The 21,256-nt window shown below is 45.6% G+C and overlaps 1 protein-coding gene and 1 long non-coding RNA gene across 4 annotated transcripts in view; one reads left to right on the forward strand and one right to left on the reverse strand.

Moving 5' to 3' along the window:
• LOC138497207 (uncharacterized) overlaps positions 1-21,256 on the forward strand; it is a 795,999-nt gene that overhangs the window by 439,818 nt on the left and 334,925 nt on the right. For all 3 annotated transcript variants that reach the window (XR_011278538.1, XR_011278539.1, XR_011278540.1), the window contains one exon: positions 18,917-18,965. This is a non-coding gene — a long non-coding RNA (uncharacterized lncRNA). The remainder of the gene's footprint in view (positions 1-18,916; positions 18,966-21,256) is intronic.
• Positions 1-21,256, reverse strand: part of C5QH18orf21 (chromosome 5q C18orf21 homolog) — a 224,792-nt gene that overhangs the window by 167,361 nt on the left and 36,175 nt on the right. The window contains exons 2-3 of the mRNA XM_069620530.1: positions 19,574-19,596; positions 134-339 (exon numbers count right to left, since the gene is read on the reverse strand). Coding sequence (XP_069476631.1) covers positions 134-339; positions 19,574-19,596 — 229 coding nt within the window. The remainder of the gene's footprint in view (positions 1-133; positions 340-19,573; positions 19,597-21,256) is intronic.

The raw sequence follows: 21,256 nt of genomic DNA on the forward strand, positions 1-21,256 counted from the left end.
GAAACCAGCAATGGCCTGTCTTGAGAAGCTTATGAGGATTTCAAGTATTTTCCCACATCTGTGTTATGTTCTTTTGAATGATGCATGTGCCGCCACAAAAGTTAAATAAAAGTATTTAAACTTCATGTCTTACCAGTACACTTTTTGAAAGCTTGTATTTCCTCAGAAGTTTGATTTGCTTGAGGTGGAGTCTGCAGCTCTTTGCTTCCGCTTTAAGAAGCTTTCGTATTTGTGTGGTCATTTTCATCTTGGGTTTAAGACGCACTGTGTGGTTGCCAGGTACAAGAATCTCAAAACAAAATGGACATACTCTTCTATCTATGGGTTTACCTTGCGATTCTGCAAAGATAAAAAAGAAAAATAACAACACACTACCAAACTGCAATAAGGCCAACCCTCATAAGCTAACATTTTGTAAAACAAACGTCTTCAGCCATTGCCTTTAACTCCATATACAATCAAAAATATATAATACATTAAATATAAGCAAGATATCTTAAAGTAGCACATTTTGCTGAATTTTTACTTTAGAGTTGTTTTTGGATCATACAATTCAAACCTTAAACATCAAATTATAAAATAACACAAATATAATTTCTAAAAGTTATGTTATTGCAAAGCGTAAGATTAAATTCAATTAGCACAAAATAAATTTGGCTTCAATAAGTACAACTAATTTGTTTAAAACCAATAGAAATACCCTGCAAACGCCACAGGAAAAGTAAACAGAAAGCAATTAGCCATCAAGTCATTCATATTTACAATTTATCAAATATTTGCATTTTTGATAAAGAAAATGAAGAATACAAAATGTTTTTTACTGGAAATAAAGAAAACAATTCAAAAAATGAAAAGCTAAAGAAAAAATAATTCTCACTAGTTGTAGTATGGGTACAAGCCTGATTTTCATATGTTTTTTATCTTTCATTAATGGCATGGTAGGCTATAACGCTGTGGTGGTGTCGAGGGTGGCATAGAATAATGCCAATGGTAACGATGTATCCCAAACCTTCAAGGCACTACCCTTCAGGAGCAGGGGATACCTGGTGTGGACAGAAGCCCTAACATGCTGTCAGCATGAAAGTCACAGGAATGAGTTTCACTGTCTGAGCAGCCAAGGAGAGGTGGTGAAAATAAAAGAGAAACTCAAGAATAATTTTTTTGTGGAGTCTCCAAAGAGGGTGAAAATGGTAATCCAACTGAGGTCTCTTGGATGAATTATTTGTAGAGGAAGGATGACGTTTTCCTTAGATGGTGATCCTTTAAAGCCTGCGAAAGAGAGATCAATTATTGCAAACTGTGCACAATATTGAATAACCTCTCTACACTATTGAAAGAACTTTACCTTAATTTTCTACATCAGGAGTGTGTAAAAAGAAACAAGAAAAAAGCAGAAATAGGAGCAAACGGTTTAGGTATTGTGTTCAACACCAAGCAAATGCTTGCCAAAAACACGAATAGTGATGTGTCCGTAAAGGGCACCTTCTAGTGTAGCTGTGGCAGCCTGTGGTGTTGAAATGGCCAGTCTAAGGAATGCACAGTGGCAATGGTAAAACAGACACAAGAGACCACAGTTCAAGGGTGTTTATTGAACTTGCACAAGGGTGTGATAAACGCCTATCTAAACCGAAATCTACAGATAGGTGAAAGCTACGACCATCAAATAATAATAATGCAGTCCTTTTGGAGTCTTGTCAAATAAAAGAGCCTATAATAAAAAGAACTATTGCCAACCCTTACTACTAATTTACAAATAATGTGGGTGATGTTCATGAAAAAGAAAGATGTATTCACAAAATGATAAGTTAGGATGCTCGGGCCATTGGCCTCCCTTCCCACGATTTCAGAACGGGGCAAGTTGGGTCACTCAAGCAAAGCCCAAACTTTGGCTTTTGCGGCACAAGGATAGTAGTTCCATTTTCACAGTTCAGGACCTTCTGTGTCCAAGCCTCTTTACTTCTGACAAGTCTCTTGAATCAGAGGGCCTGGTATACAAAAACAACACAAAAAAGTTAATTTCCTTTTCTAGTATTCTATTTGGGTGTTCACCCTGGATCCCCCTCGGCCGGGCTCAGACCTTTCTCAACAAAAGTTAAATGTTGGATACCCATCTTGTAGGCTCTGATCCCTTTGAAACTATATTCTGATCATTATTTTTCGGGTGACTCAGTTCAACCCTCTGCCGGGCTCAGATCCCTTTCTTTTGTTCATTTAGTCTCCCTCAGCCGGCATCGGACCAATTGTGACGTTCATTAAACTATCGAAGACGTTCGAATTTGCACGGGTTTAGCTTTACCAGTTGCATGACTACTTTGATTTCAATATTTCTTTCTTCCACACTCAGCATCCGTTGGATAACTAACAGAGACCTTCGAATAAGCACCCACGTGGGGAGGGACGCAGTATTCATCCTCTGCTGAAGATGAGATTTCTCTAGTGCCTGAATATTTAATAAAATGTTGTCACAGTAGGGCCTCCCCTCCCAGACTTATCCAAAGTGCCAAGAATGAGACCCCTTTTTTGTAAGCATGGACATTATCTATATAATGGTCAGGGAGTTAATACAACTACTTCGAATAGTTATAATTCTACATTGTGTTTGAATTATAGACCCAAGAGAAAACCATTATTTCCTTTGAAATGTTATTCTAAAAGTACATCCTATAAATCACTCAAACAGAGTGAATGAAATAATCTTAAAATGAGTAAGAACATTATGAACTTCAAGTCCCATCTTAGTACTGAGATGAGGAAGAGGGGTCCAGCGTTACCAAACTGTGGTGAGCGGTCTAGTGGTTGTAATAACGCACACCTGAGCGGGATCTGGGCCTCTAAGGTGTGGGTCGTGTGGAAGCAGTAGGAAGGAGTCGCCGCGGTGCTGACAGCAGGACGCCATACCATGAAACTGGTGGAGGTTGGGATTCCTGGAAGATGCAGATGAAGCGCAGTGAGAAGCAGTACTGAGCACAGCTGTGCCAAGGGAGAGAGAAGCTCTCCTTGTTCTGCATCCCGCTTCAGTGTAAGAAGATGAAGAGAACACACAGCTGGAAGCGGTACTGAGGCCAGCTGTCCCGAAGGAGAGAGAAGCTCTCCCATGTCCTACATCTCACTCCAGTGTGCGGCTTTCACCTGAGTGCGTACAGAGCAATGGACGCTCCATTGACAGGCACTGCGAGCAGTGTGGAACTGACTGGAGCTGTCAAACACCAGAGAAGTCCCAACCAAAGAGGAAGTAGAAGCAGCGAGTCTGTCATGAACCGTCGTCTACGTCCTTTCTGGACCTCCTGGTTCCTGACTCGCAGGGGATTGCATGCAGTTATCCTTCCAACATGGCCGCCCGGAACAGAATACTCTGGATCAGTCTATGCGTTCCACGCTGCTCATCCTACAAAAGAGACACGCCCCCGTGACGTGCTTAGCCGGAGTTCGATCGGGGCCCTCGCTTGATTCTTTGTTCCCAGTCCCTTGAATTCCCTCCTGTTCCCTTTCCTCCCCAATCTCCTGGAAAACCTTCCGCGCTCGATTCACGGTCTTCCGTGCCTCCGAGCGTACCTTAATTACTTCCTGGAATTTCCCTGGACTTTTAGAACGCTCCTGGAAACTGAACCGCTACTCTCACGCTGGACGCCAAAGACCGGCGTTCGGGACTATACAAATCCCGGACCGTAAAGAAGAAGAAATCCCAGAAGGTCGCAAGTACACAACAGAAACAGATGAGAAGGGGGGAGACTTGTGACAGAGTCAGAGAGAGATGCCAGGACATACCAGTGAATTAGTCCGATATAGATGACCCCTACAGGGCGCTCTGAAGTAGACCGCTGTAGAAGAAAGAATATTTTTAATACCAAACTTTTGAATTAAAGCAACTTGGGCGCAACTCTCCTTTTCTTAATTTTATTTTTTTATTATTGTGCATTAGTTTATTTACAAAACTTTAAGCAGACATATATTTGTCAAAATATACAATATACACACATGAAAAGATTAATATTAAGAACTCCATTAACAACTTTTACATCCACTTGTAATAAAAACATAAAAAATGAATGCTAGATAGTCATTTGGAATCAAGTTATTGCAGTCAACTTATTGCATCACGTCAGGTTGTGAAACCATAATTCATTAGTTACTTTGGCAATCCTTTTCCTCATTGGTAACAGACTTCCAGATGTCTACAGCGGCAGCGTTTATAACAACTAAATGAGCACCCACCAATGTAGCCCAAAATTGATCCTCACTTATATTGTCTAGTGAACTAACATAATTCCTGTATCGCTTCCTGTAATAGTTCGCCAGAGCTATACAGGAAGTTAATGCATGCCGGCAAGACTCCACTTCAAGATGGCACCATCTGCATGTTTCCTCATGAGCTGAAGAGCTCTTCCAGTGATTGGTAAACTCTTTAGTCTGCAAGATGTTAAAGCGAAGTTGCATGGTAAAACCCCTCAGCTCTGGGCTAGCCCATTTAAATAACTATGAGGGATTCCTCCCTTGAAACTTTGGCACCAATACTCCCTTTACCGTTTGTGGTTGTGAAATGTATTGATATTAGCGGCCACGTCCCATTACTCAGTTTTGACTTTAATAATGCTTTCATAACCTGGATGACTTTCAAAGATATCCAGATAAAGACCCAAGTCAGCAAGTTGTTTTTTAGTAAAATCTTGACGTTCCAGAATGAAAGAATTATGACATTCTGCCTCCATCTCTTGGCTCAACGGTTGGAACAGCGCATTGGAACTACAATTTGTTATGCGCAGTTCAGCGTAAAATAAAATCTTCCCAAGAGACCACAGTGAGTATAGGGATTAAACGCCATATTCTAGCCTCATGGCCACGACTGGAACAGATTTGTGGAGGTTAATAATTGTTCTTAATAATTTCCCCTCTAGTTTATCGAGCCATTTCACGTGTGTAGATGGTAAGACTTCAAGAGCTTGCCTTATGGATTTTAACAAATCCTTCAATATTGGATCCTCCACGATGTTCAATAAAGTTTTTGATGGCAAACTATCTTTTCCATATTTTTTCATAAGAAAAGGTCTCATAGTAAGATGATGACAGTCTAGTCGTGATAAGGGAAACCCAAATACAAGAACATTGTACATTAACCAATACCGCTTTTTCCACCTGCCATTTAAATTTCTCCAAAACCTTTTGAGATCTACCAAGGTACATCGTTCTCATATTAAGTTTATTTATGAGCATTTTGTTTTCCTTGGCATATTCAGAAAGGGCAGACAACGATCGCTACAGGCCAATTTGAGTCAAATCAAAGAGAATAATATCATCAGCATATGACATGCTGAAGACTTTAGTGCCATTTATTCTACGTGGAAAGTTACGAACGGTCTCCAGGGCTGATTCCATGTCAGCTGTGTAGGCATTGTATAAAATGTGTCCCAACACGCATACCCGCTTCAGGTTGACTAATGTTAATTCCGACAGATGACCCTCGGAGCTCAGGCGTATGGCAATTGAAGTATTTGTGTAAAGAGATTGAATGCAACTTAACAATTGTGGGTCTATTCCCCATTTTTTCAATTTGGCCCATAATTTAGGTATTGAAACGAGATCGAACGCCTTGGTGAAATCGTCAAAACAACAAAATACTTTATTATTCCTCCCTTTAGCAGAAGCGCCAAAGAGAAACTGAAGAGTGGAGATATTTGTGATGGTATTATAGCTTTTTCTAAAGCCAGTTTGGAACATGCTCAGGATACTTTTTTCGTCCAACCATTATGCGAGTTGCTCCAGCAGTATATTGGCAAAAAACGTTTTTGGCAGGAGTCCATCATTGCCAAAAGGCGATAATGAGATGGTTCCAATCTATCACCTTTTTTAAAGTTTGGCAATAATATGGACCTCCGCCAACTATCTGGTATTTTACCAGTCTGGATTATATAAGAAAAGTATACAACTTGAATTTGTGCCCACAGCAACCGGTTTTCTTTAATAACTGTATTAGGAATGCCGTCAGGGCCAGGAGCTCTAGAGGCTTTGGATTTACAAATTAGTCGCTCTAGATTAGCCTCATTGACCTCAGATTCAAATGAGACCCAATTTTCTGGTACACCGCGCCCAGTCTTGGTATACTTCATAAATCTGTAGATGGCGAGAAAGGAAACCTCTGTCATAAAAACCTCATTGCTACCACCCAACGATAGCTTGTTTAGTTCTGTGGCAATTATGTGCACATTTCTGAAATATCATTAATAGTCCAATTGCGAACAGGTTCATGCCATGATTTCCAGGTTCATCCTTTTATATATTGACATTAGGTCGTTGGCAAACTGGTGTGCTTTATTAAACCCCCCCAAAAAAACACAAATACCCACCCGAAATTCATACACCTTTAATGACCTCAGAAGGATAGAAGGCTAGGCTTGCCTTGCTGGGAATTGAACCTGTGACTTGCAGATCACGCAGATTTGTGCAGTTTCTGCTTGACTGCAGAGCTATCCTACCGGCTTCAGCGGTAGCAACAAGACATAAAAGGTTTTATCAGACGATTGTACCCAGCATGTAAGGCTTTAGATGGAATAAAATGGCAGAATTTGCTATTTGGGACTCTGGTAGGCAAGCTTCTGGCCAAGTGAGGCTGTACACTTCATTCAGTGAATATCTTGTGAATGTGAGGTTATAACTGACATAATATGGCAATAACCTGTTGTATGAGGCTGCACTCGGCATTTTGTGGCAGCATGTGATACAATATTTAGCATATGATGACTTGTCTTACCTGGCATGTCAGGCTGCAACATGCATGAGACAATAGTAAGAAGCCATGTGATGCTGGACTGGCATATGAAGGGAGTGACCCCTCCCCCATGGTGGCATATCATGCTGGCACGCGTTAAGGTGGATTTTCAGAGTCAAGTCTAGCCAAACTCTAACAGGGTAGGTGACAGAGGACCATGGCCTAGACTGAAGAAAATGTGGAGGTTGTGAATGGTTCAATGAGACACCCACAGCAAGCCAATAATTTAAGTTAGATAGCAAAGTAATACAAAAAATATATTTGTCTGCTACAATGTATTGGTTTCCAAATTTGGACGGTTCAAGCGATCCCACAATGTCCATCGCAATCCGGGAAAAAGGGAACTTTGATAAAGGGGAGGCGTTGCAAAGGTTCTCGGGATACAGTGGTATTTGAGAGCTTTTGGCAGATCTCACATCACGGCACATGGGTTTGTACATCGGCATACTGTTTGGGCAAATACATTTTGCCAAGAACCCGTTCTTGGGTTTTCCCTATCCCCTGATGCCCAGCCTTTAGACGGGCACGGGACAGCTCCATTACAATTTTAAGGTGACTCTGAAGGGATCGCAAGGTGGCCCGTTCTTGTCCCATCCTCCCCTCCATATCCTCAATATAGGAGGCCTTTTTTTCGTGAAAAAGAACTGTCCCTTCTGCTCTGCCCCATGATCTCTGGGGATAGACCGAATATTTCTACTTCTTGCAGGCTAACGGTGTCAATACTTATAGACTGGGGTGTAGCTATTGCAGGGAGTCTGGCTCTGGGATACAGTTTTTTCATTAACATGTGAGTGCGACACCACTTGTGGTAAGCCAGAAACAGGAGTCGGACAACGAGGCATGGTTTCTAGACTTTATTATCTGAACAATCAAAATAACTACTCTTTCCTTAAATCTATGAATCAAAATCCTATTCTATAACAGAAGCAATTTAAAAGAGGTGCTCATCAGGAGGTCAGGATGTCTGAAATTAAATAATTTCCCCTGTCCGGAATCCTATTCTAATCTAACTACTCTCCCTATTCTACAAAAGAAAAATAACAAAACAACAAAAATAGGTGTGACAAATTGACTTCTGCCCTGCAGGAGTACAAGAGTGAGTAGAGGCTAAAACACCCAAACAGCCCTCACACTTCTACAAACCAAGAGCCAACACAATTATATAGGTAAAACAGGCACAGTTAAGAGATATACCTCCTTCGCCTTTTGTGGTAATGCGTGTCGAGGGAAGGCTATACTCTTAAGAGGGGTTTGAATGTGGTTCAGTAACAACCCAAACAGTGAAGTATAACAGTCAAAAATAAAGGAATGGCCAATCAAGGTCCTATAAAAATAAACACTTTAATCAAACATACCACGTACAATATTAATTAACTAGAAAACACGGTAAAACCCCACCCCTGTAGAAAGAACACAGAATCTGCAAAGATAGATAAGATGCAGCACTCTGGGACAGGGTTGAAAATAAAGTTAAAAGACCGACCACAATGCTCAAAAAGAATATTTCTCGAGGTTGCAAAAAAGGATTAAAATGACCTAGCCAGTCTCTAGGGCCCAAGGATGGACCCGTGGGAGGTGAGGGGAAGGGCAGATACTGGTCCATAACACCTTTGCAAAGGTCTAGGTGGTTCAACGGCATTGAACCAGGTTTCTCGGCGTTGATCACAGCGTCGCTCGGGTCGTGGATGCAGCAGTCATAATAGTCCAGTGGCAAGCTGCCATCGAGTTGGGGGTCGAACAGAAGGGAGCTGCGGTCTCGAAGCGTCTACTTGAGCTGTGCGGATCAGGCAGTTACCAAGATCGGTTCGTCGGTCGAGGATCAACGGCGTTCGAGCTGGTACCAACATGTGCAGACAAGTCAGTTTGATGCAGAGGCTTGGAGGTCGCTGTTCAAGGAACACACCGGGTCGATCAACTCTTAGGAGCGGCGATGAAGAAGCTGATGTTTCGGACGGTGACTCGGGCAAGGCAGCGGTACTTCATGGTGCGAGACGAGGCAATGATGCGCTTCAACTGGCATGGTGCGGCTGCGAACATGGTCCAACAGCAGGTCGGAGAACAATGGACCCCAATGGGCAGCGTCAGAGGGGCCTGCTAGATCACATAGCATTGAACAAACTCGAATCACGGCTCAGAGGTGATCATGGTCATCGACAACAGGGGCCTTGGCTGATTTGACTTCCAGGTGCTGAGAGTACCACTCCACGGTCTAAAGGGCCAATATATGGTATGGTATGGAGAAGTATTTATTGAGAGCAAACATACACCTTGAAAAGGCATCACAGCGCTGGACAAACAAGTAGAGTGTCCCTACCCAGCCAATGTCAGCCCTCTTCTCGGGCTCCAAAATACAGGGGAGGCTGGCACACACATTCAGGGAACCTGCAACACAGTGAGGTCCTAGTCAACAGGGTGGCTTGCAAAGAGGCAGTTTTATGATCCAGCAGTAGAGTTCAACCTCAATGGTCCCTTTGGGATGGTTAAGGGAGATCACATCTACCTTGGAACACCTGCCTTCACCTCACAACTGGAGGACATAAGAAAGGGCTGCTCTTTCAGCAGGGTCAAAAAAATGTTTTTCAGGAAGGAAGTCCCAAGGGTGGTTGAAGGAAGTGGTGAGAGACGCCTTATTTTATATGAAAATGTCTTCAGGTGATTGGACTAAAGCTGGCCTGTTTCAAGGGTCCAAACCCTGCTCTTGAAATGTGTGGACTTTGCCCTACTGATGTCACACCCACAGTGCTTTGCAGCACAGGAAGTGACAGAAACAGGAAAGAGAAAGTCTCCTTCACTTGTATAGAGTTCCCCTCACTATTATAACCCCACCCCTTCCATGTTCAAGAACAAAGTGTCAAAATCTTCAGATGAGGTACCGCGATGACTATGTATACCTCCGTCCCCAAGCACCGGCCAGAGAGAGTAAACAAAGACAATCCCTGGCCAGTTATTGAGGCCACAGGTGCAGAAGCAGGAACTCAGCTGGCTCAGGTAATCAGGCAGCTGCAAAGGAGCAGGCAGTCAAGTGAGAATAGTGTACAACTATGACAGTAAACAACTCTTTAGTATAAGGAACTAAATGACACCTACCAAAGTAGCCTGTAGAGATGTATTAAGGAAAGCCCACCCCGTGCTCCCTCCCTATGATGGGTGTCAGGGAACGGGGAGCCCAACAGCAGCAAGATGACTGGTATTAGTTAGTACCTGTAGAGACCTGTGATGTTATAAGGGAATAGGTGTTTGACTTCCCAAGTGAAGCATACAGAGTTCCAAAGTTCAAGGGTTGATTGATTGATATTTTATTTCTATCGCGCTAATACACAAGTGTTTCAGAGCACAACCAGGCAGGGAAAGGGAACAGAGGAGAACAAAAACAACGATCTTACTAGGCCCAGTGACATTGAGAACATGCAAATGCAGTACAAAACAATCTGTTGGACAAGGCAGTAGTTCATGAACCAAGTAACCAAAAGTTTCCAAAGCGCCAAATCCAGGAGGAAAATCCAAAAGCAATCCAAGGTCCGTAAGCAAAGTTCAGAAATCCAGAAAAACACACCAAAGAACTTAACGCCACTCGAAAGCGGAAAACACAGCTGAGAAGCGTGGTCCTGCAGTGCCGGCAACTCTTTATACTGGCTACTTCCTTAATTGGTTGCGTGATCGGCCACGTGACAGGTCACGTGATCGTACCTGCAACGTCGCAAGACCATACGAACGATGCTGATTGTGATCACGTGACTGGGAAGTTCCAACCAGTGATCGCGGCGGTCTGCATCGGCCGCAAATGTTGTAAGCCGGCGTTCCCCAGCGCCAGCGTGACCACAGACGCCATGGGTACTGCCTTCATCCGTCTCCCGTGACATTCCTCTGCTGTTGGGAGGGGACACAGGTATTGGGCGGGACCGAGGAGCTATGCGGGGCGGGGGCGGGGCTGGAAACTGAAGGGGGGCATGTGGATGCTGAGGGACGGGGAAGGATAGGCGTGACAGAGTCTACCCCCCCGCCCCGCAAGGTCCCACACCGACATGGGCAGGCAGGGTTGAGCCTATGAAACCTGGAAACCAAGAGTGGAGCATGGACATTGGCAGCGGGCTCCCATGATCTATCCTCTGGACCGAAGCCAACCCAGTCTATGAGATAGTAAAGCACTCCCCTACTGATGCGGGACTCCAAGACATCATTGACCTCATATTCTATAGCAGAGTAATGAACCAGCGGGGACAGGGGCAGTAAAGCTCTTGTGCCGGGCAAAAAAGGTTTTAACAAGGACGTATGGAACACAGGATATATGCTCCACATAGGAGGCAAGGACAGGCGGTAAGCCACAGGATTAATGATTCTCGTAACACGGTAGGGACCCACAAAACGAGGGAGCAATTTACCCCAACCAGGTATATATAAGTGTCGAGTGGATAGCCATACCTTGTCACCAATGTTGTAACATGAGGCAGGAGAACGTTTCTTGTTCGCTGCGACCCTCATGGTAGCCTGGGCTTCCCCAAGATGGGCAATAGTCTGAGCATGTATGCTACCCAGATCCCTAAAACAGGCAGCAGCAGCGAGATTCAGGGCATTTTGAAAATCGGGTAATGGCAGGATTCGGGGATGTTGACCGTAAAGCGAATAGAAAGGGGAAAACCCAGTGGCCGAGTGTGGGGCGTTGCTATAGGCAAATTCTGCTATTTGTAGAACTTGATACCATGTCTGTTGATGTTGTAAGGACAAGCAGCAGAGATACTGCTTGAGGGACTGGTTGACTCGCTCAGTCTGGTCATCAGTTTCAGGGTGGTATGAGGAGGAAAACCGAGCATCAATTCCTAGTAGCTTTGTGAGACAGTGCCAGAATCGTAAAGTGAACTGGGAACCCCTATCAGAAATCATGACAGAAGGTAACCCAAAGAGACAGAAGACAGAATGAAAGAACAGCTTGGCTAAAGTCGGAGCTGAAGGAATGCCAACACAAGGGACAAAGCGAGCCATCTTGGTGAACGTGTCTACAACAACCCATACAGTGTTGTGGCCCTGAATCTTTGGCAGGTCAGTAATAAAGTCCATGGTAACCGTGTGCCAGGGGCGTGGTGGAATGGGTAGGAGTTGAAGCAGACCTAAAGGCCGACCTTTCCTATTTTTACATTGGGCACATATTGAACAGGTAGACACATAATTGATCACATCTTTGCGTATGGTAGGCCACCAACACCATCTTTGCAATAACTTATGGGTCCGACCCTGCCCTGGATGGCCATTTATTGGGGTGTCATGAGACCATTCCAACGCTCGAATACGAGTTTCCTGAGTGGGAAGGTATAACCGGCTCTGTACGAATGGCAAACCATCATGGAATACTGGAGCCCACTCTTCAGCATCCTTGGGATGTACAGAGAACCACTGACGTATGGAGTCAAGCAGATCTACTGGCGGGGTACATAAACAGATAACATCTTTTTTGTCCAATAGAGTCTCTGGGAATACGGGAAGGGAATCCCCCCCTGGCAGCCGCAATAGGGCATCTGTTTTGCCGTGACGTATGATGAAATCGTAGGTGGCAAAAGAATAGGTGCCAGCGTACTTGATGGCTGTTAAGGCATTTCAGATTGGCTAGATCCTGTAAATTGCGATGATCGGAGTAGACAGTTATCTGGTGTCGGGCCCCTAACAGATGGCATCTCCAAGTTTGGAATGCGTCCTTAACAGCCAGAAGTTCCTTCTCTGCGACAGTATAGTGTTGGTCTGTTGGTGTAAACTTGCGGGAATGGAAAGCGACGGGGTGGAGGAGCCCTGTGGCCGGACAAGCCTGGGAAAGAACTGCACCTAAAGTGAACGAAGAAGCATCGGCCTTTACCACGAAAGGCAGCTCAGAGTTAGGATGTTGCAGTATAGGAGCCGATGTAAAGGCCATTTTTAATGTATTAAACGCCTCATCTTGTTCTGGGGCCCAAACATATAGCACCTATGGACTGGTCAGACGGGTTAAGGGGGCTGCTATGGAAGAGAACCCTGCGATAAACCTGCTGTAAAAGTTCGCAAATCCGAGGGAGGATTGCAAAGCCTTAACGGTGGTGGGAACCGGCCAATTCAATACAGTGTCAACCTTGACTGAGTTCATAGAGAGGCCTTTAGAGTTGATGTGATAACCCAAGAAATCCACTTCTGTGGTGTGGAAAAGACACTTTCAGGTTTTTCAAACAGCGCATGGGTTCGCGGAGTCTGTGAAGTACTTCTCGGACATGGCCTATATGAGATGGAAGTGTTGGAGAAAATATCAAGATGTCATCTAGATACACAATGACATATGTATCTATGATGTCATGAAATACATTGTTCATAAACCTCTGGAATGTAGCGGGAGCATTACATAGGCCAAAGGGCATCGCAGTGTAATCATATAGACCATGCCTAGTACAGAAAGCGGTCTTCCACTCGTCACCCTGTTTTATACGAACCAGATTGCGTGCCCATCTAAGATCCGGTTTAGTGAAGATAATGGCATGAGTAAGATTGTCAAGGAGTGGTGTTATCAGAGGAATGGGGTACCTGTTCTTGATTGTTATCTGGTTAAGACGACAGTAATCCACACAGGGACGCAAGTCGCCTTCTCTTTTGGGTACAAAAAAGATCGCACTAGCAGCCGGGGACTGGGAAGGACGGATGTGACCAATTCTCAAAGCTGTCTGGATATATTCTTTTAGGGCCATATCTTCCGTGGGTGACAAATAATATATCCGTCCACATGGTATAGACGTTCCAGGGATCAGGTCAATGGGGCAGTCGTAAGACCGGTGTGGTGGTAAATGTTCGACACACTTCTTGTCAAAGACGTCAGAGAAGTCACTGTATTGTGCCGGGATGGTCGCAACTGTAACCCCCACGACATGACCTGGTGGATCGCAGTACATAGTCTGTTCATCACTGATCTGTAGCTGGGTTAAAGCGCCCAGGACTTGTGAAGGGGAAGTGACCTTGCCAGAGAGCGTGAGACAATGGTTCTGGCAGTGGACAGATTCAAAGAACAAACCTCTATGATACCAATCGATAAAGGGTTTATGGGTGCGTAACCAAGGGAGACCCAGAATAAGCCCAAACTGTAGAGTGGAAATCAGATCAAAGGACACGGTCTCGCTATGTACCTCCTAATTTATAAGCATGAGAGCTGCTGTTTGCTGTTTGATTGGACCGGATACAAGAGCTGACCCATCGACGGCCTGGACTGGTTCTGGTCGAAGCTTGTTCTGGAGGGGTAGATTGAGTGATGCTGCCAAGGCGATTTCCACATAGTTCCCTGTTGCCCCTGAATTGATGACTAGTTTTACTTTGTGACTGGCGTTGTCTGAGGAAACTAGAAGGGCCTGAATGCGCATGGGTCCCATGAAACCCGGTTGCCCTGAGGAGGATAAGTGTGAGCCCGTCCGACCCCCCTTGTCTAGGGACGGGCTTTCTGAAAAACCGTTGACTTGGGCTTCGGGCGCCTGGGGCATTCTCTCACATAATGTTCATTGAGCCCACAATAAAAGCAGGCATTCGAAGAGCGTCGTCGTTCCCTTTCCGTGGCTGTGATTGGGCTGCAAACACCCCATGTTTGCATGCGTTCCCCTGCGGACTCACTAGAAGAGGGGATCGAAGAGAAAGGCACTGATTTTCCAAGTTCCTGTCTCCTCTCCGCCCTTCGGCATCTACTTGTAAGGCCAGATCAATTAATTCAGGATACTGAGCTGGTAGAGAGGGCACCACTGCCAATGCGTCTTTCATGGTATCATTAAGCCCTCGGTAAAATACCACAGCCTTTTTATTCTCTGGCCAGGATGTTTCTACCGACAGCTGATTGAACCGGGTGATGTACTCAACCAGCGTCGTCTTCCCGGGACTTAATTCCAACAACTCGACTTCCCGTGGGCCTTGTGCCTAGTGTCGAACACCCTGGTCATTTCCGTTATGAGTAGATCTAAGTCATACAAAATGGGATCGTCGTTCTCAAGTAAAGGGTTCGCCCAAGCCACCGCTATACCCCCACCCCAAGTGTGACAGTGTAAATGCAGCCTTTGCTGTGGAGTCAGGAAAGGCCTGTGGGCGACACAAAAAATGAAGCTTGCACTGATTCAGGAATGTGCAGAACTTGCGGGAGTAACCCTGGAATTTTTCGGGAGATGCCAAAGGAAACAGAGTGGGAACAAACAAGGGTGCCGGTGTTGGGGCAGGAATGGGAGGGCTTGCCTGGGGGGAGGGACTCTCCAAACTCGGGATCAGCAGGTAGGGCATGGCGCTCACTCTGTATCGTATCTAGCTGCTGATGGATAGCAGCTGTTGCGGCCGACATATCAGCTCTCAACACCGTGATAGCCTGCACAAGAGCAGCGGTGGTATCCATAGCCAAAGTGGTATAGAGGCTTCTCAGTCTGTCAAAATCTTCAGATGAGGTACCGCAATGACTATGTATACCTCCGTCCCCAAGCACCGGCCAGAGATAGTAAACAAAGACAATCCCGGGCCAGTTATTGAGGCCACAGGTGCAGAAGCAGGAACTCAGGTGGCTCAGGGAATCAGGCAGCTGCAAGGGAACAGGCAGTCAAGTGAGAATAGTGCACAACTATGACAGTAAACAACTCTTTAGTATAAGGAACTAAATGACACCTACCAAAGTAGCCTGTAGAGATGTATTAAGGAAAGCCCACCTCGTGCTCCCTCCCTATGATGGGTGTCAGGGAACGGGGAGCCCAACAGCAGCAAGATGACTGGTATTAGTCAGTACCTGTAGAGAACTGTGATGTTATTTGCACCTTAAGGGAAGAGGTGTTTGACTTCCCAAGTGAAGTATACAGAGTTCCAAAGTTCAAGGGTTAATCCAAAACAATCCGTGGGACAAGGCAGTAGTTCATGAACAAAGTAACCAAAAGTTTCCAAAATCCAGGAGGATAATCCAAAAGCAATCCAAGGTCCGTAAGCAAAATCCAGAAATCCAGAAAAACACACCAAAGAACGTAATGCCACTCGAAAGCCGAAAACACAGCTGAGAAGCATGGGCCTGTGGTGCCGGCAGCTCTTTATACTGGCTACTTCCTTAATTAGTCGCGTGATCGGCCACGTGACAGGTCACGTGATCATACCTGCAACGTCGCGAGCCCATACGAACAACGCTGCTTGTGATCACGTGACCGGGAAGTTCCAACCAGTGATCGTGGCGGTCTACATCGGCCGCAAATGTTGTAAGCCGGCATTCCCCAGCGTGACCACAGACGCCATGGGTACTGCCTTCCACCGTCTCCCGTGACATTCTGCTGCTGTTGGGAGAGGACACAGGTATTAGGCGGGACCGAGGAGCTATGCGGGGCATGAGCGGGAGCGGGGCTGGAAACTGAAGGGGGGCGTGTGGATGCTGAGGGACGGGGAAGGGGAGGCGTGACACAAAGGCCTTTAGAAATGCAGCACCCTGGTGTGAGGCCTGGCTCTCTATGGCTAGTTGTGTTCCTTATTTTCTGTTCCCTGGCAACCTTCCTGTTGAGTGGCTGCCCCTGGTGAAAGGGTGTTACCTGTGCTTACAAAGGAACAAATAGAAGCAATCTCCCAAAGCTACAGCCCTGCCAGTGGGTAGGGTTGGGCATTGTCTGGGAGGAATAACGCAATCCTTCAACAACTAAATTGGGTCCACAAGGCTGACACATGTGCAATATCAATTTCATATGGCAGGGATAACTCTGAGAGATACTGGTCACCATACCCTAACTCAGGTATGGCTTATGTTTACAGTTTACCATGCCACCAGGACATGATCTTCAAAGTTATGCAGTCTTTGGAGCAAGGGTGCATATTTTATCCCCAACTATTCAGATAAATCGGCACGGTTGACAGAAACTTAAAAATGCTGAACCCCAGAAACTTCAGTGGAACGAGGACGACAAGGTATGCTATAACATATTAATGCAAACACTATGCCAAAACCCAATGCTAAAAAAATAGTCGACTTCTCGAAGGAGCTTGTCTTACAGACACTCTGTGGTACAGGATTAGGAGCAGTTCTGTCCCAAATCTGCGACGGACTAGAACACCCGATACTGTACACCAGTCGCAAGTTATTCCCAGTGAGAAAACGTATTCTGTGGTGGAACTAGAGGCCCTAGCCCTAGGCCCTAGCCATCTCAGATACTATCTATTAGGATGAAAGTTCACTCTGCTTACCGACCACTGACCCTTAGTCTGGATTAGCCAACGCAAAGAGTTCAACCCTAGGGTCATGTGATGGTTTCTAGACCAACAACCCTATTGTTTCACGATGGAGCAGCGGAAAGGAAATGACCAGGGAAAAGTGGATTTTCTTTCCCAGTTCCCCTGTGAAAAAAAGTGGCTACATCGCATGGTGGAAGGGTATGTGAGAAACCCTCCGTAGCTAGTTCCCGGGGATCTGTCATCCAGGTGGCCAGGACACGGCCATCGCTATTGGATCCAGTTCCTGGGGGTTACCAGTGAGAGAGGATCACCTGGATTGGGTGGGGGGGTCCTCTGGGAGTGGGACACTGACGGATGAGACTCGGTATCCCCCTTCCTTTAACACCTTTTCCCCATCCTCTCACGTAGGACATTCCAAACCACTGCCCCCCCTTTCCCAACATGAACACTTTTGCACAACACAAAGGAAGACAGACTAACACTAGAGCCGTTTACCTGACATGTCCAAATACAAGGGTCGGGAAAAGTCAGGCAATTGATGAGAATCCCACACACCTGACGGCCCTTCCGCTTCCCCACAGGGATAAAAGGTGGAGCCAGAGAGCACAGTACGAGCAAGGCGAGTACAGCAGACAGCACGATGAGATGGCTACCACGTGGCAGTTCAAAAGAAGGAGAAAGGTGGTAGGAAACGAGAGGGTGCCGAGGAGAGAAGTGACCTTGCTCTTTTCATCCCAGGCCCGTGTAACCTTCGTGGAAGAGAGCCTAAAACCGCAAACAATAGCACAATTGTCCTGCAGCAGATATCAGCGGTACAAACAGCAAGCCTATGCCGATAAGCAGTAGCGAGGGAAGCTCCCGTGCCTGTGGTACTGGCCTTAACTCCAGAGAAGCAAAGGCCAAGCAGTTCGTCACAGCCAGTGAGTCGGGGGGAGAATCAATAAGAACCGGGCTGTGTTGATTGAGAAGCGCTTAGCGGCAAGTAATATAAAGTCAAGAGGGTTCAGCGCCCAGAAGAGGAGGACCCAGGGGTGAAGCAATCACCCTACAGAAAATTCTGATAAACTATTGAGAGGGGACAGCACCCAGAAGATGGTGGATTCAGGGGTGAACCCATCACCCAGTGAACATTGGGAACAAACTTTTCATTAGTTAAAGGAACTTTTGTTTCGGTTGTTTGAACATATCAGGCCCAAAGGCAAGAGACTTTCTAAGGAAACAAGACTTAGCCATCGACGGTCCTGAGAACTGTCATTGGAACTGTCGTCTCGTGCCGGAGAAGCCAGAGACTGTACTGTGAGCCAAGCTCCCATCTTACCCTGTGTTCAAAACATGGGGAAGGTAGACCCAGGCTACTGCATCCTGACATATTATTTGAGAGCACTCCTTTCTTGAGAACTATCCCACACCCCTTTTTGTATTAGTTGTGAGGTTTGGCAATGGGTTTCTTAGTATAGGCCCTTTTATTCACACAACGCTAATAGGACTGCTTTATTTCCATTTAATGTTGACGCTTGCTCCCATCTTAGATTTAGGTTATATTAGGCATTTTCCAAACTACATACAGCATTCATTGTTCAATAAACACCCTTGAACTTTGATCACATGTGTCTGTCTTACTTGTTGTCGCCATGAGTTCCTCAAAGTGCCCTGCATGGATCTGTATTTCAGCGGTTTGAATCTTCGTGGAATCTCAAGGCCTTTCATCCATTGAAATGCATACTGCAGCTTCCATGTTGGAAAAGATGGCTGCCCTTTCTTGTCATATTTCTATGGTAGTGAGCTATACACGTGTATAATTCATGTTATATTCAACGTATACATTGTTTATGTTAATATTCTTCATATCTAAATGGATGCAATCGCTATTCTTCATGTATAAATGCATATTTGACAGTGTTTCTTCATGGTGAGTGCATATTTGCTTTGTGTCCCTTACACCCGTGCATGCACATGTTATTCCACTGTGAGTTTGCTTATTCTCGCCATTTTTTGTTACATTAGGTCCATTTCCTGCTGTGCCTGCCTGGGATAAGAGCAGTACGTCGCTTAAGTAAGTAACGTTTCTCACTTGTGTCATAGTGGTTTGGGGGAAGGGCAGTAGCTATGAATGGCATATTCATCTGCAGGTCAACAACCCAAAAATGGCTTTGTTCCAGTCCCCGCGAGAGGAAACTCCCAAAAGTATGTCGGAAGGTGGACGTGACCTCAGAGTAAATAGTGCTCAGCCAGACAGAGAGTATCATATAAGGAAATGGAGAAAGTTTGATAATGATTTATTCAGTGTAGTCCGTTAAAATAAAATATTTTTTCTCTGGCTTTGTTGATGACACATGGTTATTATACTTTACCAACTAACGGCAAACAGGACTCGCTTACATGTCATATTCAGACCAGCAGACTGTTAATGCTAAGCCCTGGCTAGCTGGTACGCTATAAACGCCCCTTGTTAAATGTGTTCTTCCCATTTCCATATAAAGCACCGCCCTCCTGTGAACACTGCTGAATATTAAGTTTGGCGTCTGTTGTACGATGGATTGCTAACATTACTCTAACTATGTTCAGACCTCTTAGGAAGGGCGAGGTTTCTTCCACAAAAAAGGAGTTAAAACAGACATTGGAATGCAGAAAGCGCCATGTCACCTGTTTATTTTCACCCACCTTGTAAGGAAGTACGTGTGCATCTGAAAAAAAAAGAAAAAAAATCAGTGACAATAGCATTGCTGTGTGTTATCCCAGAACAGTAGTGTGCAGCGGTGATGGATTTCCCATTTCAGAAGAGTCGCTGGCCTACACAAGCACACAAAGTAAATCTTAGCTATCCAAAGAGAAAGACGGTTAGTGTCGCAGTTGCGGAGTTTGGGTATTGCTGGTAGCCCAGGAAGCCCCTGCAGCATGGGACACTTCGCCGTTTCTTCCTCCCTTACTCGACTTGCACCTAGGAGCAAGCCGCACATCTTTTGTCTGAGCCAGTCCATCCCTTACATGCACCGACGCCTCTCTACTCACACCACGAGCGCAGAACTCCCGTTGTGACTAGTTGTAAGTCTAAAATTGGCACCCAATGGGCGGATAAATAAGGGGCGTTGGTAGGGCATCAAGAAAAAGAAACACTCATTTAAACATCACCTTACTGGCAAAAGGCTACTGGACAGTCAGAGTATTCCCAAATCCTTCGACCGAATCACAGTAAAATATGTGTTTCTGTCCCTGAACCTATACACACACACACCTCGCTGAGGGGTAGCTTGGACGCAGGCAATGAACACACACAGCACTGCACACACCTCCAGGCACCACACACACACACACACACACACACACACACACACACCTGCACCGCCCTAGCTCTGTGCACAGAAACGCAAGCATCCCGTATTTAGCACCAAACACAAACACACCAACACAGTACATCACACTTAAACAACCCTTAAAGTACGCGCACACAGCGTCCAAGAACTACACCCCATCACGGAACTACAGAAATCCACACCTCCCTAGCATGAAACACAAACCAGCTCCTGCATTGTACACATACACCAATCTGCGCTTCACAATGACCCTTGCATTGCGCACAAACACAAACTGCTTCCAGAACGACAATGCACAAACATACACACAGCCTCAGAACTGCACACCAACCACATAAATGTATACTGAACCATACCACTAGCATCACGACACTGCACACACAAACACAATCCCCTACCATGCACACACGTACTGCTCCTAGCGCAACACACATACAGTTCCCAAAACCCCAAACATATAGGGTGTGCCCTTCTGGAAAAAAATGCAGTAATTCCAGCTTTGGCATTTTTTCCTAACCGGTACACTTCAAGTTTGACAGTGGGGGCTACGGATCTCCCGGCAGGTCTAACCTGCTTTGAGTTCGAGCCCCTACCGGCAAACAAATGCCTGAATCACCACAGTGCTGGTGATTCAGCAAATCGAATTACTGGAATTCATTGATGTGTGCCACTTTGTGCACTGTGGGCCACTTTTTTGTGCCCAATCGTATTTCTTACCCCAGTCCGACCCTGTATGGGTCTCCCTCAAAGAGAACTACATATTCCTCAAAATATCCAGAGCTGAGCACAAGGTCTAGGGCTCAGCCTCAGGGAATGCAAACACACTTCCTGTCTAGCAAGGTTATTCTCCCAAGATAATTTGCATTACTCCTAGGGCAGGTCGGCATTTAGGCCCAGGATAACTGGTGTACAGGGCGAATCACTGCAGGTCTTCGATGAGCCCGTGCTCCTCCTTCGGAAAAATGTATATTGTCCAATCACAAGGGAAGAGGTTGGGGAAAGCCTTTAAAACACTGTTGTAGTGGGGGCCCCT

This window comes from Ambystoma mexicanum, chromosome 5q (genome assembly GCF_040938575.1).
Source record: "Ambystoma mexicanum isolate Mex_15411 chromosome 5q, UKY_AmexF1_1, whole genome shotgun sequence".
NCBI lineage: Eukaryota > Metazoa > Chordata > Amphibia > Caudata > Ambystomatidae > Ambystoma > Ambystoma mexicanum.